At 32.1% G+C, this 15,603-nt stretch overlaps 1 protein-coding gene and 1 long non-coding RNA gene across 5 annotated transcripts in view; one reads left to right on the plus strand and one right to left on the minus strand.

Annotated features, from left to right (window-relative positions):
• Positions 1-15,603, minus strand: part of LOC148616224 (putative phospholipid-transporting ATPase IIB) — a 34,465-nt gene that overhangs the window by 5,920 nt on the left and 12,942 nt on the right. For all 4 annotated transcript variants that reach the window (XM_088583052.1, XM_088583050.1, XM_088583051.1 and 1 more), the window contains exons 5-21: positions 14,973-15,287; positions 13,057-13,137; positions 10,929-11,078; positions 10,480-10,569; positions 9,877-9,947; positions 8,923-9,088; positions 7,398-7,454; positions 5,839-6,105; positions 5,290-5,451; positions 4,837-4,929; positions 4,297-4,380; positions 3,482-3,652; positions 2,503-2,691; positions 2,058-2,202; positions 1,450-1,514; positions 833-921; positions 69-200 (exon numbers count right to left, since the gene is read on the minus strand). In XM_088583052.1, the coding sequence (XP_088439178.1) occupies positions 69-200; positions 833-921; positions 1,450-1,514; positions 2,058-2,202; positions 2,503-2,691; positions 3,482-3,652; positions 4,297-4,380; positions 4,837-4,929; positions 5,290-5,451; positions 5,839-6,105; positions 7,398-7,454; positions 8,923-9,088; positions 9,877-9,947; positions 10,480-10,569; positions 10,929-11,078; positions 13,057-13,137; positions 14,973-15,287 (2,327 nt within the window). The remainder of the gene's footprint in view (positions 1-68; positions 201-832; positions 922-1,449; positions 1,515-2,057; positions 2,203-2,502; positions 2,692-3,481; positions 3,653-4,296; positions 4,381-4,836; positions 4,930-5,289; positions 5,452-5,838; positions 6,106-7,397; positions 7,455-8,922; positions 9,089-9,876; positions 9,948-10,479; positions 10,570-10,928; positions 11,079-13,056; positions 13,138-14,972; positions 15,288-15,603) is intronic.
• On the plus strand, positions 7,569-8,370 carry LOC148616225 (uncharacterized). Its single transcript, XR_015922127.1, has 2 exons — positions 7,569-7,907; positions 8,329-8,370. It is a non-coding gene; the product is annotated as an uncharacterized LOC148616225 (long non-coding RNA).

Below are 15,603 nucleotides of genomic sequence, written 5' to 3' on the forward strand. Positions count from 1 at the left end.
AAAATACACAACTGAAACTTTTGAATATATTGCTTAACCTATTTAGTTAAAATATCCATTGCTCTTACCCAACCATGAGAAAGCCTGGAAACAAAGCAACTGATGCAAAATAAAACACAGCACAGAAAACAGCCTGCATGGTGGAGATGATCAACCCTCTATGTATAACAAACTGACTTAAAGCTGCAGATCTTTTATAACTGAAAAGAAAAAACAACAAATGAACAATAAATTGAGTTTCTTCTCCAGTGAGGGTTACACTTCAAACTGAAAAGATACCCTCTAAATATAAATATCAAGGTACTAGTATTGCAATCTTTATAATATATCGGACCCCACTGAACTGCTTAACTGGAGGTTTTTAAAAAAATTCATAGTGTAAAATACATGTAAAATATATGCATTATAGCTTTAAAGATGTATTTTTTACCATTTATCAAAAATTGTGTTTCTGTGAAATTTACATTATATTCTGTACAATGATTTAGAAGGTATAACTGATAACAGATGGGTACTCCATAACCCCAAATTCATAAATGGCAAAGTTAATGTTTTGTGAAATCTCCAAATTAATTTACATAAAAAAATAAATAGAAGGTGCACAATGGAAATTTGTAACAAAGAATCTGTGAAAGTTTCATGGAATTTCAATCAGTGGTGTAGGAGGAGTAATGGATAAAAGATGGGTACCCCAGTGTAACAAAGGATTTATGGAAGGAAGAGAAAGTATGGATGAACTGACGGGCACCCATTTCACTATATACCCCCACTTGTGGAGGTTAATCATGTAAAGATATGTTGCCTGGGTACTATCCATGACCTACTGACCTACCTATTTCTTCCATGAACCATTAATAAACGTCCAATAAAACTAAACTGTGTGATTGAAAAATCAGCTGCTAAAGATGCTTGTTTTCCTTCCTGAAACAATAAATACTGCCATACAAAACTAACCAACATTACAAATAAACTTGATTAAAAAAATATCAAGTCCAATTCAACCCAATTAAAGTGAGCTTTAAGAGTTTTGAAGTAAAAACAAGACATAATGATGACATACAAGCTTGTGAGTACTATTTAATAGGTAACAGATTTTGAAAAGTAATATTACCGTATATATACATATTGATTTGCCCAGAAATACTACACAAAGTAAATATATCAGGAAAGTATTCACTATTGTATTAATACAACAATAATGCAACAATATAAGTTTACTTTTAGATTGATGTTGTTCTATTATCAGAATTGTAAACTGAGATCCTGTTAAAGTGTCCGAGTAGAAAAGTGTTCCTCATGTGACCCCGTCATTTTTCAAGAATGCTTCTGCAACTCCTATTCTAAAACATAGGAGTTGGTTGTTTATAGTGTAATGACTGAATTTGATAGAAAGTGAAAATTTTAGAATATTAGAAACATTTTAAACTGGCTTGTACAAAACTCTGTTACCTTGCCAACAATACCAATCCCAGCATTAGCAGCCTGAATCATACTAACATCATTCCCACCATCACCTGAAAGAGAATAATGTATACATTATTTTGCTATGTAACAAAAATTTTGATGATTAAGTTCTTAAATTTTGATAAAAATTGAAAAAAAAACGACTGTCAATTTTTTTTCTCTGCTTTAAAAACTATTACAGTGTGTACAGCACTTAATTGATTGGAATGATTTCTTATAGCCCCATAGCCACATACAACATTACAAATAAATCCAGCTACTGAGAGTCACGATAACTGCAATGACATTCCAATGAACAGACAGACAAAGTGATATTAAAATAAATTAAAATCACACGTATTAGTGCTGCATAGATGAAGTCCATGACACCCATGAATATAAGTTATGTTTAAACAGATTAACCCTAGTTTTTATTCTTTATTTTTTTTTGAGAAATCAATTATTTGTATTATTCAAAAAGTGATAAAAACTGAAACAACCATTTGTGATCATTACATTATCTATCTTTCCAGTATTTCAATGATGTCAGAGTGATATCTGTACTTAACAACATTATAGATATAATCTATATTTAACAGATTTGTTTTATCTACCTATTGCACAAGTCCTCTTTCCAGTATGGTTACGTAATAACTTGACTATATCTGCCTTCTGTGTAGGAGAACACCGACACACCACTACACTAGGACATTGGCAAGCTAACTCTACAAATTCATGTTCATAATACTTCAGGCAAACCTATAAAACAAAATTTCTTCATGAGTTCAGTAAGTAAAACTTTTAAATGAATAAAAAATAATGCACATTTTTTTGTACAAAAAAAAATTCAAATTTTCATTGTTTTTAAGTCATAAGATCCATCAAATATACATCAGAAAAAACATCTTTAAACAAACTGCAATAAATCATAGTTGTATCAATTTTTCTTAAAAGGCTTTTTAATTACAGAAATAAGTTGTCACCTAAAAATAAGAAATGAAATATAAATGAAAGTAGGTTTGATGTCTGCAAAGAAAAGGACAATATCATATTGCTCACCTGTAATGAACTGCCAGTTATGACCAGGGCAGCATCTTGTTTCCTTCTTAGAGCATTGAGTTCCAGGTGAGCATCAGTCCTCCCCAGTACTGTGCCAAATGTATGTATATCTTGTGTTCGAGAAACTAGTTTAGAACTCTTAGCAATACATATAGCTGTCTCAAGTTTATCTCCAGTTAACATCCACACCTGCAAAGAAATGACAGTGCTTGAAAACAATCTCACATGATCAGTTTGTGTTTTCATACAGAAATGCTGCGGGTTACTAGGTAGATTTAATTTATAATAGGAAAAACTTCTGCAAATATAATTTGTACTGATGTTATTAAATGCAATAAGCAGTGTATGATTTCAAAAAATCCATTTAATTAGAAAATAAAAGAATAAAAAAATTATTTCTAAATATGTTCACTCACTTTTATGGTCGTCATCATTAACTCGTAGATCATTATGGTGTATCCATCTGCACCATGAAAACTGATTTATTCAACGGGTCATAGTTTTCCTTTCCTCGTTTGTCTTCCCTGGGCTTGACTTTTTATGAGCAACTTGGCGAGTGTTTCTAGAAAAGCAGAGGATGCTTACCCTACCGGTGCACCTGGTCCAAGCTCCCAGTTTTTAGTGGAGTCCGAGTTGCTCATTTGCTTTTACTACTTTGTATGTATGATTTTAGTTACTTTATGTTCTTTGTTGTGTATGTCTGTTTTCCATGTCTGGTCTTTGTCCCTGGATTACATTCTTTTGTACCGCTATAACCTTGGTTCCCTTGATTACTCTTTTAAATCCTGTAGCCTGTTTTTTTTTTTTTAAATTAAATTTCAGTGCATTTGTCAATAAACTATCCAACGGGTTAAAGTTACAATACAATTTGTTGTTGAATTACTCAAATTTTCATAAGAAAGAAGGCTTATTATTAAATCATTCACTCTCTTTATATCTATATTCCAACATTGTGAAGATTTATAGTAAAACAACCAACCTTAATGCCAGCATTTCTCAGCAGTTCCAAGGTTGGTCTGACCCCATCCTGTAACTTATCCTCTACACCAGTTAAACATAATAGTTCCATATCTCTCTCTAAACTCTCTACAACCGCCTGTACTTTGATATTCCTATCCTGCACACTCATTTTAGCTTGATGGTACCGTGACTGCAGTTTAACAAAGAAACATGCCAAGAGTATGTATAAGAATGTGCCAGAGACACTTGCTGGAAAATCTTTTTCATGCTCTGAGTAAAAAGATAATGAAGGAAAGTGACACAATTAAATACTAAGTACCATTCTGTGTAAGAATCAGGCAATGGGAGGCACATCATATTTCTCAATTTGGGCTTTTTTTGCCTCAAATACATTCAATACATCTAGAATATAATTGAACAGCTATTTAAATTTATCCTGAAGCATTGGTAAAATAAATATTTTTTGACTGCTTTTTAAGGAAAAAGTGTTCCCGCAATTTCTCCATAGTGCATTTCAACTAAATCTGACCTATCAATATCTTAAAAAAGCAAACTTTTCATACACTTTGACAGTAATTTGTTAAGGTTATGTGGTATAAATGTGCCACACCTTATACACATTTTGCCTGATTCTTAGACGGAGAAGTAGCCATTCTATTTTATGGGTTGCATGTGTAAGGACAAATTAATATTTTTATAATTCCAGCTTGATGCTGATAAATATGATAGAAAGTCCATATAACTTTCCTTTTTGCACTGTAAAGTATTTCATAAATCTGAGGTTAAAATGTATTATATATATAACTTAGCTATTGCAATAACTCATACAAATACCTCAAACTCCTGATACTGTTCTTCTGTCAGAACTTTCTTTGCCACAACCAATGTTCTTAAACCCTCTCTAGCTAGGTTACCACACTAAATATATGGAAAAAGTACCAGTCAGTATTAAACATTGGACTTGGTATATAAAGTGTGTGGAAATTGAAGTTCAGTTTGATCAGGGGTTTAACCTAAAATTTTGGCTTGGTAGTCCATATTTTAAATTGTAGTTGATATGTATAGTTTTGTATAATCATAGTAAGAAAGTTTTGTAGCCCACATCAATTTAAGGGCTATTGGCTAGTGGATCCCTGCTAATTTCAAAAACTATTAATGGCATAAAAAAACACTAGTGTATACTTATCATAATGAACATATCATCCATGAAAAACAAAAACTGTAAATTAAGACAGTAGAGTGTTTTTGTTACTGAAAATGCAAGAGTTTAGTAAGCTTAATATTTAAAAAACAAATCCCTAGTATCAAATAATCAAAATTTCAAAGTTGACAAAACTGCCATGATATATGCATAGAATAGAGACAGAAACTGACCTCTTCTTCCAGCCAATCATTATATTGCACTATAGTAGTCATGACAACATCAGCTCCTTTCATCAAAAAAGTTATCTCCCCTGTATCTTCTTCCTGTAAGACAATAGGTGAGAATTTTATGATGTATCAGTTCTTCTTATACAATGTAATAGTACACTGACTGCAGATGAAGGGGACAGAATATCAGTAAAATGTATTAATTTAAATTGTATCTTTCTCTCCTGTTAACTTTTAACAAGTTAGTTGAAATTATTAATAATACCAGGTAAATCAAGTGTAATTGAATATAGCTCATTCTGGCTTCTATCAAAAAAACTTGGTATAGAAACTTCTAGTTAAACCTAAAATTGTAATAAAAAGTTGTCAACAAGGACATAAAACATCAAAATGTAAACCTTTTTAGCATGATATCAAACGACAAAATTGGCAAAATGTAATGACTTCAATATTTACCTTTACAATAATTCCCATGCGTTTTGTTTCTGATGTAAATGGGAAGACTTGAAGGATTTGGAATCTAAGTATAGATCCAGATGGAGTTCTTAACTGCATACTGTTCAGATCTCTTTTCACTAAAGTCAGGTTGACACTCTCTGTCCACTTAACCAGGGCAACCTTAAGGATCAATTATCAAGTCATAAAAAATGAATTTGACAATTTTTCTGTTTTATCCAATATTAATGAAACTCAATGCTTACATGTATTTCATCTGATGGAAAAGAACTTTACGAGAATACCACTTTATTAATATTAAATTTTTTTGTACTTCTTGGATAACTCATTTTCAATAGATTTGATTTGGCCTGATTTTGCAGTCTAGTTGTAATCAATTTAAACAACTCTTTCACCTGACCTCATTTAAACAACTCCCAGACATAATTTTATGAGATCACCATTTGCAAAAAAAAGAACCATAATGGTAAAATGTAAATTTGAAAAAGCAGAATTTTACATTGATGCTGAAGAGCTGAAGAAAATAAAGTCTGAACTATGTCACCTTACCTCATCAGGACTAGAAGCTTGATAAACTACAGTTTGTCTACTCTGTCTGTCTGCCTCAGTGTAATCTGAATCAACTTCTTCATCATCTTCATACACAGGAGTTACATTATGGCACAAAGCGATAGCTCTTACAGCCTCGTAAACTCTGGTAACTACAGTACGCCTGACTGGACCTCTTGTGGGAGTCATTGATGGACCTAAAAATGGCTGCTGCGACTGACTAGATTCTTCTTTCTGAGCAAACATTGTAGACAAATGCTGAGTAATCTGTAAGTACACAAATAATAAAATGCTTCATAATAAAGACAGAAAAAATATATCATTACATACTATTTACTTTATATAGTTTAGTTAAAAATATGCACATATATGAAACAAACCCTCCAAACAACTAAAATGTTAATACAAAAATATCCATCAATATTTCAAAATTAAAACATGAAGTTGAATGCACTGCCATGCTAGGTATACCTTCATTTGTATGGCATCCCCAAAAAGAAAGGTATTTTACATCGGACAGCAACCAAAATTTCTTACCATGTTTGCCCTATCTATATAAAGCCACAGCGAAAAATGGCAAGGTTCCACAAAACAGGTTGTTCATATCAGACAACAAATAAATTAGTTCCAACTTATGCCTCATCCATGTAAAGCCAAATACCAAATTTGGCTTTATATTGATGAACTCATTGGGTGGTGCTATCATATGCTGTTAAATGCATTTAAGACCAGATTCCATATAGAGAATAACCTGAAGTTGAACATATTGCTGTGTTAGGTATAAACCCACTCTTACTCGCAGTTGACATCAAACTGCATCCAAAATGGCTTCAAACATACATGTATGTCCTGTCCATATAAAGCCATACATCAAATTTGAAATCCATTTATCCATTGAGACCTGAGATTATTGTGACAAAAATTTTCTATATGGTTCCATACAAAGAAAATGGCAAAGTCCTACAAATTTTGCAACAGGAATTCAATATTGAAGAGCACCCAAAATCAATTACAACATACAATCCATCTATTTAAAGCCACACACCAAATCAACCCATCCATGAGGAACTCAGATATTTGTTAACATACAATCCATCTATTTAAAGCCACACACCAAATCAACCCATCCATGAGGAACTCAGATATTTGTTAACATACAATCCATCTATTTAAAGCCACACACCAAATTTGAAATCAACCCATCCATGAGGAACTCAGATATTTGTTAACATACAATCCATCTATTTAAAGCCACACACCAAATTTGAAATAAACCCATCCACGAGGAACTCAGATATTTGTTAACAAATTCTCTCAATCCATCCACATAGTGAAAAATGGCAAAGTCCCCCGAAATATGAAGTTGATATTGGACAACATCCAAAGATCACTTATAGCACATCTTCCATATATATATAGCCACATATCTAATTCAAAATAAATCCATCTACTGACTAGTACTGAGAGCCCAGATATCTGCAATAATATTCTGACGGTTGGACAAAGTGATTCCAATATACCACTAACTTGTTAAACAATTATAACATACAAATCCATACCTCATCTGCTGTTTCTGGAGTAAATGAAACTGTTCCAAGATGTAATTTTTTGAATATCTGAAAAAAAAAAAATGAAGAAATACAAAAAAATTAAAGTTTGGGTTTAAAAAGGAATAATTACCTTTACACATACAGATTCCCTACATACTTCTACTCAAAAATAAATAACATTCGATTGTGGACAAGCTGATTTTTACTTATCAAAATAATTATTGTTTTCCATTTATTGACTTATATTTCTTTCGAAATTTTGATCTGTTCTCTACAGTGGTCTGAGTTACTCTACGCTTCGTTGCATTTTGCATTTTCTTCGCATTGTGCTGAAAATCTGCTCACTGGTTGTTATTGGATTTAATATATTTAGAGGTTGGATGTTCTAGTTTTTCCACTTGTGAGTAGTACTATATTTTGGTATAAATACTCAGAACTTTTTATAGTATTTCAATGTGGAACTGGGAGGCCAAGATGAATGTCCGCTTTTAATTGTTAGAAGTATAGCCAGCAGATAAGGTATTTATGATGTTACTTTTTCATGTTCTTACTTTTCATTTTTCGTACTGGCACTTTGCATTTAAAGCATTTTTGTATTTCAATGTTTTATTTCAATTTGTTTTATTGATTTTGCAGATCATTGAATCAGTTTAATTGATTTAATGTTATACCTTGTTATAGTGAGTACTTATAAAGGACTTTAAATGGTCAGTTGTGTACAATTATAGTTAACTGTGGGTATTACATTTAAATATTCAATTGATGATTTGTGTTCTTTTCGTGTGTTCGTTAAGTTGAATTGTTTTGAACATGCAAATGAATTTGATTTATGCAAGTTGTTTGAATATTTGCAATGATTTTCTATGCTTTGCATGTATTTGACAATAATTGGTCTATTTTGTATATTTATTCATTATTCCTTTTGTTCTCTATTTTGTAGATCTTTCAATGCCTTCTATGTGTTAATAAAAGTAGTTCCACATTCGTGTTATATTTGGGCCAGCATTTACCATCACGCCCCACTTGGTCACACGATAAAAAAACTTTAGAGCTTAAGAACATCATTCATAAAAATAACCAGAGGAAAATAAATGTGGTATTACCCACCTAGACACACCAGTGAATTAAAGAACAAAATATTCCATGTGCCCAATTATGCACTCTTTAAAACCGTCAAGTCCCTGTACCAGAGAAAAGCACAAACTTTACATGTTTTGTAAATGGGAAATATTATCTAACAAGGAATGATCAAAAAGTTATAAAGAGTAAATAAAACATTAATTCATTGAGGACACTCCTACAACCATTCAAGAGTTTGCTCCTTCTATTCCTTGCAAAAAAGAATCAAACCGTATACAAGAAATAATGTGATATTATTAGACATTGTTAGATGGAAATCATTACTAAATAATATATTTCCAAAGTTACTGTTGAATATAAAAATAAATGTAAATTGATAACAGGTCACAGACACAGGATGTCATTAGATGCAAAGTGATGGTATAAGATAATTGACAGTTTATCTTAAGCTTACCATTTCATTCTGTGTAAGTGTTCCAGTTTTATCAGACAATAAATAACTGATTCTACCGAGTTCTTCACATATTGTGGTACTTCTGACTATCGTATCCTTAATGATCTTGTCTTTCATTATAAACCAGGAATAAGCAGCCTTTCCCATGTCTAGATTTACTCTTAAACTGCAAAGGAAAATGTAAACTGAACTAATGATCTTAATGTACAAAACACTTATCAACCAATTTGTTAAGATCATATTTAAGGAGGTAGACCTCGGGTAAGGGACACAACTTATGAAATCAGTGATATGCTTGAATCATATTCAATTTCACCAAAGCCAATCAATCAAGTTACTTTGATGCTAACATGAGACTGATGTAAAATCCTGAATACGTATGTTCCAATGATTTGTAAGAGTTGTGTCCCTTACCCTAGGTCTACCTCCTTAACCAGAAGAAATGAATCAATGGGACAGAAATCCCCCCATTTGAGATCAAAGAATTCACTAGAAGTCAGATGTGTGACCTAGACAGAAATCAAACACACAACATAATCCAGAATGCTGTATATAATTCATATCTTGGTTCTCAGGATATTTTTCATGGAGAACAATGATGACGGGTCATTTCTTTTCATTTTTACGACCAAAAAAGGTGATTAAGGTGCCTTTTACATTGTTAAAAGCCGGAAAAAATATGTGGGATTCAAGTTACAATTATTGATACGGAAATATAAATGGGTAATAAGGCACAGTCAATATGATGTAGGAGGATCTGATTTGTGCATGTTATTTTTCAATGAAAGTTTATGTTAAAGAAAACATTTTAAGACAAAACCTGTATGTTTAATGCTTTATGCCAGAGATATAATACTTTTGTCTAACAATAACATTTGAGAGCACTTTGATGTAGAACAATGTCAAGATTTAGATAATATTCAACAATTTTACCAATATGAACAAATTCTTTACCTTAAAGGAATAATGTATGAAAACAGGAGAATAAATCTGAACAAATATCTGTACCATGGTCCTCCGAAACCCTGAAATCATATATAGAACTTATATAAAACAAATATCTGTACCATGGTCCTCCGAAACCCTGAAATCATATATAGAACTTACATAAAACAAATATCTGTACCATGGTCCTCCGAAACCCTGAAATCATATATAGAACTTATTTAAAGCAAATATCTGTACCATTATCCTCCAAAACACTTATATTATATATAGAACTCATATACACAAAATACCTGTACCATAGTCCTCTAAAGTCCTGAAATCATAATTATATAAAGAACTCATATAAACAAACCAAAAAACTAAAACATATATTGCATAAAAATCAACAGCAGCAATTTCACAGCTTAACTTCAAAATAAAGCATGTGATTTTATCTTGTGTATTTAACTTGAGCATCTGTTTTAAGTGGCAAATAAGTAAGGACTGAAATCATCATATATAGGTTATTAAACACTTTCATTGTTGTACCCTAGTTGTTTTAACTTTAATTTTTTCTAAGCAATTAACAATGACACTTATGACAATTGACAAACATAACTGTTAACCAACCTTAAGAAACATCATTACAAAGGACAGAACAATCACGGCTATGAACAAGATCTTGGTTAATGCATTGATTTCTTCATCTATCAAGCCAACCTAAAATTTAAAACAATTGTCATGCATTTTAGAATTAAATACTATGTTATAGAATTTATATTATCCAATGATAAGTCAACTGAAAAAGATAAAGTAAAGAAACAAATGCAAAATAAAAATCCATAAATATGAAAATAATCTTAAAATGATTTAGCTTTTTATCTTGATGATTTTCGTTTTGAGTACTTTTATATCATGTAATTTGGATTTAGAACTTCCTATGTATCTGATTCTACTGCTGTTGATGAGAGGTTACTCCTTGTAACATGTGTACAGTGTACCAGTTTCTGCAATATTTATAAAAGTGATATTTTTTGTGTTTACATGTATCTTTACAAATATTCTATATCTGGTTATACCTTGCTCTTTGGTTGGGATGTGTTCATTACACTCCTAGTTTCTGCTCCAGTATAGATAACTACACCTAAAGCTGTCCCAGAAGCCACCACTGTATTAGACCAAAGTGTATTATCCACTGTCAGTGAATCCTCACAAGATTCACCATCAGTCTGTCAAATATAGTGTCATAAGAAACATGTAATTCCTAATTATGGTCGTACTCCTTCTTAAGTCTCATTAAATTAATATGTTAAAGCTAAAAGCATTATTTTCATCAATGGAAGTATCAGACAACAAAAGGCTCCAAGGAACCTGAATTGCTCACCTGGTTGAATTTTGTCTTTCAAGGGCAGTAAATTTAAGAAGAATTTCTATCTATCATAGTTTTCCGGATATTAGCTGAAAACTGTTAAAAAAAACTGTTATTTTTCCCTTTTCCACAGCAATAACTCTTACATGGAATCATCTGACAACTTTTTTCCCCGAAGACTTTTGTAGTCTTAATAATATGGATCATTACAGCTATTGAAAAAATTTGAAAAACTACTGTCTGACCTTGTTTTAGTTTTAGTAACAGCAGTCATGTTTTTTGACAGATCAAAAATCCCCACATCAGTTCTATGCAGGATACGCAAAGGAACAGTCATACCAAGTATGGTCCCAATTGGTGAAGTAGTGTCAGAGAAGATTTTTGAAAGAAATAAAAAATAGCAAAAAATGTTGAAAAAGGGCAATAACTCTTACATGGCTAAATGGATTAAAATGAAAATTTGACCACAGACCGATCTCATCATGCTGAACACTTTTAGCCGATGTCAGAAGTTAGCTATACCTAATGCTTTTTGGAGATATATGCGAAAAACTACTGTCTGACCCCTATGTTCTATTTTTAGTAACGGTGGCCATGTTTTTCAACAGATAAAAAAATCCCAACATGAGTTCTATGCAGGATACCCTAAGAAATATTCATACCAAGTTTGGTTCCAATTGGTGAAGTAGTGTCAGAGGAGAAGATTTTTGAAAGAAATAACAAAAAATAGCAAAAAATGTTGAAAAAAGCAATAACTCCAACATGGCGTAATGGATTAAAATGAAAATTTGACCACAGATAGGTCTCATCATGCTTAACACTTTTACCCCCACGTCAGAATTTAGCTAAACCTAATGGTTTTGGAGATATATGCAAAAAACTACTGTCTGACCCCTATGTTCTATTTTTAGTAACGGTGGCCATGTTTTTCAACAGATCAAAAATCCCCACATCAGTTCAATGAAGAATATCCCAAGGATAATTCATATCAAGTTTGGTTCAAATTGGTCAAGTAGTGTCAGAGAAGAAAAGTTTTGAAAAATTGCTAACGACGACGGATGCCAAGTGATGGCAATAGCTGACATGGCCTTCAGCCAGGTGAGCTAAAAATGGCTATTTACTCATTATGTCTAACCCTCCAATAAAATTTAATCACACATCAAAATCCATTCAGCATTTAAGGAGGAGTTGTAATTACATTATTAATTTACATAATATGTATGTATACAAAGAAACAAATGGACAAACACAATGATTTCTATATACCCCAAAACTTTGCTTGCAGAGATTACTTGAGATTATGGGAATGACTTAAAAATAAATAGATGCAATATGGAAATAAATGAAAGAAGATAAACATATTTCTTTATCATTTTATTTCTGAAAAGTTGGAATGTTACCAATCTGACTACTTCCTGGTGAAAATATTTTTACATGTCAATAGATTGAACAAAACAAAGGTTGTTGCCTTCATTTGCAAAGACACTAGCAGCAAAACAGAAGAACAAAACCAAAACTTAAAAAAAAAAAAATCAAAATCTCCAAACCTGAGTTTCAAGGTTTATCAGATGTAAAAGTAATAGATTCATATAAGTAATGCTTACAAAACTAATATAAATGGATGGCACACAAGAAAATACTTATGCAAAACATATGCATCCAGAGCACCTCTCATAAATCCATCACTTAAAAATAAAATAGTAGTATCTATATTTCAAAATGTTCAAGGAACAATAAAAAAATGTTAGGGAACTCTAGCTCAGGGATCAGGTGGTAGAATCTAATCTTTATGGTAACTGATTTATCAGGACTTTTTACAATTTAAAAACTTCACTTACTCTTCGGAATGTACCAACAAAATTATGGATATCTTTCTGTGGAGCTTCTGCATATACTTCTGCTCTGATATCTAATATTTCCTACAAAATAAATATGTAAAAAACCATGTAACTAATAAAAAACTTTGCCTTTAATGAAGAAAATAAAGGATTTATTTTGAATAAAATGCCTCCACTTCAGCTGTCAAACCCTGAACAGAAGTGTTTATTATGGACCATGTACCAAGCTTGACAGATTTAATTTCATGACCCTAATCAGACATATTATTCATGCTCTAAGCCAGCCAATTTGAAGTCATTGACGTGACCTTGCTGGGGATGGAACCCAAAACCTCACAAACTTGAAGCAAACATGTAACTTGAAGACCACCAAAGCAGTCATACTTGTATCTGTAAATAAGAATATCGCCCAAAAAAAAACCCCAAGCATCAGAAGTGATATGATAAAAATATGTCAAAATCTCAAAACATGGCCATCTTGTTTTGGTCTTTTGATGTATTTGAATCATCTCACTACTTATTGGCCTTAACATGAACTCATGAATCAAATATAATCTACTTACACATTGTAACAAACTGAATAAAATACATTACTTATACAACTGAAGATAAGGGAAACAAAACGTCACAAAAAACAAAAGCACTAACAACATGAACTCCTACAAAAAACTAGGAGTGACATCAGGAGCTCCTGAAGGGTAAGCATGTCCTGCTCTGCCAGGAGCATGCATCATATTGCAGGTGAGTATAATCTGAAAATAATCACTATCAATAATAATGCAGCTCTGTGAAACTAGGACAAAATGATTTACCTAAAGATCGTGATGTAAACATAGTAAATAACTGGGAAAATATCCCAAACTGACAAAATTAGATTAAGGTTACAAAAAATCACCATAAAACATACACCATTATCAGTTATTTTAAACAACTGGAATTTGAGCACAAAGCAATAAATCATGTGATAAAAATTAACATTTGGCCAAAAATTTACTTAAAGATTTAAAAAGGAAGGAAATGTATCTCTTTCTCCAAGCAATAACACGATAGTGCAACATTTCTACATAATACATAAAATGAGTTTAATAAAAAATATTAATATTTATTTTAGCGAGACCTGCTTAAAGACATTCATGTACCACGAATATAGGATATATTTTCTGAACATTTTATTTAATTATTTATAGACTGTAACTTGAAACCAAGCAACTCGTAGCCATATGTCTCTCACCCCATCTAAAAAAAAAACCAGAAGTGCATAAGTCCCATAACTCCTGTAAAATTTGTCAAATCAAAATGGGGGCACAAAATGATCAACTACAAATGTGTCTAACAATACTAGAAAATTTAACTAAAATCTGTCAAGCAGTTTCAGAGGAATTGTGTCCACGTGTGTGTCCAGACACTTGTATTTTTATGTTGCAGCGGGGGACATAGAATGCATTTTAAAAATGCAAAGCCGTGGCATTGATACAAGAGCACAGTAATAATCATATTGAAATGAATAGTTATGTATAAGGGGAAATGTACAAAAAGTTTCAATAAATTATTACATCAATGAGCATTTTTTATAGAGAAAAAATGAAATAATCAAAGCTTTCATGCAAAGAGTCACCATTTAAATCATCACTGGAAAGTGTTGCTTACTTCAGAAATCTTTGACTACATGCTACTCATTGAAGATAGGATCAACTATATTTGGTATTAAATTTGTTTGAGGAAAGGTATTTTTGTTTTGTAACAATTCACACATATTAGACGTGATTTTTCTGATACACCCCTTTACATTTGCAGTAGATCAGCACTTCAGAATTCTGAAGTAGCTTAGCAGACGGTTTAAATATCTTGTATACAATGGTGGTTCTGAAGATTTGGGACCTAGTACAGTTTCCAGCCTATTGCAATACCATACTCACAACATTAGATATAAGTCTCTGTGTATTTTGTACAGCCAGTTTAAGTTTCCAATCTGTTTCACCATCCAACTGATCAGTACGTATAAAACAAGCCCCCTGTTTCTCTGTTGTTCTCACAAATACCATATCAGCTGGCACTCTCTGATCCTTTTCCACCTGTATAAGATCTCCTACTTTGATGTCAGAACTTGGAATGAAGACAAGTCCATCCCTGGTTAACTTTTTATACTTCTGCGAGTTAGCCTCTTTGTCTCTCCGATATCTTCTGTAATCATCAAGAGCCTCTCTACACATCGTCACAAATATCACAAAACCCTGTAAACCCAATTCTGAACTTCAATAATGCACTGTATAGTAAACAAATGAATAAAATTGTAACACTAATAAACCACATCTACCTAATTTGTTTGAAACTTTCCATTTTAAGAGGTTATATATGGTTTATCAATGGTTCTCAGTCCGATACAGACACCGAATACTTATGTTTGGTATGCCCAATTCTAATGTCTGGCAAACTGGTAAACAGATCTATGGCCTCAACTATGTTTACAGATACCCTTTCCTTATGTCTGGTATAAACTTACCAATGGTTCCCAGTATGTGTACAGATATCCAATACTTATGCCTGGTA

This window comes from Perna viridis, chromosome 5 (assembly GCF_037379345.1).
Source record: "Perna viridis isolate PV_CMFRI_1.1 ecotype Kerala chromosome 5, ASM3737934v1, whole genome shotgun sequence".
Classification (NCBI taxonomy): domain Eukaryota; kingdom Metazoa; phylum Mollusca; class Bivalvia; order Mytilida; family Mytilidae; genus Perna; species Perna viridis.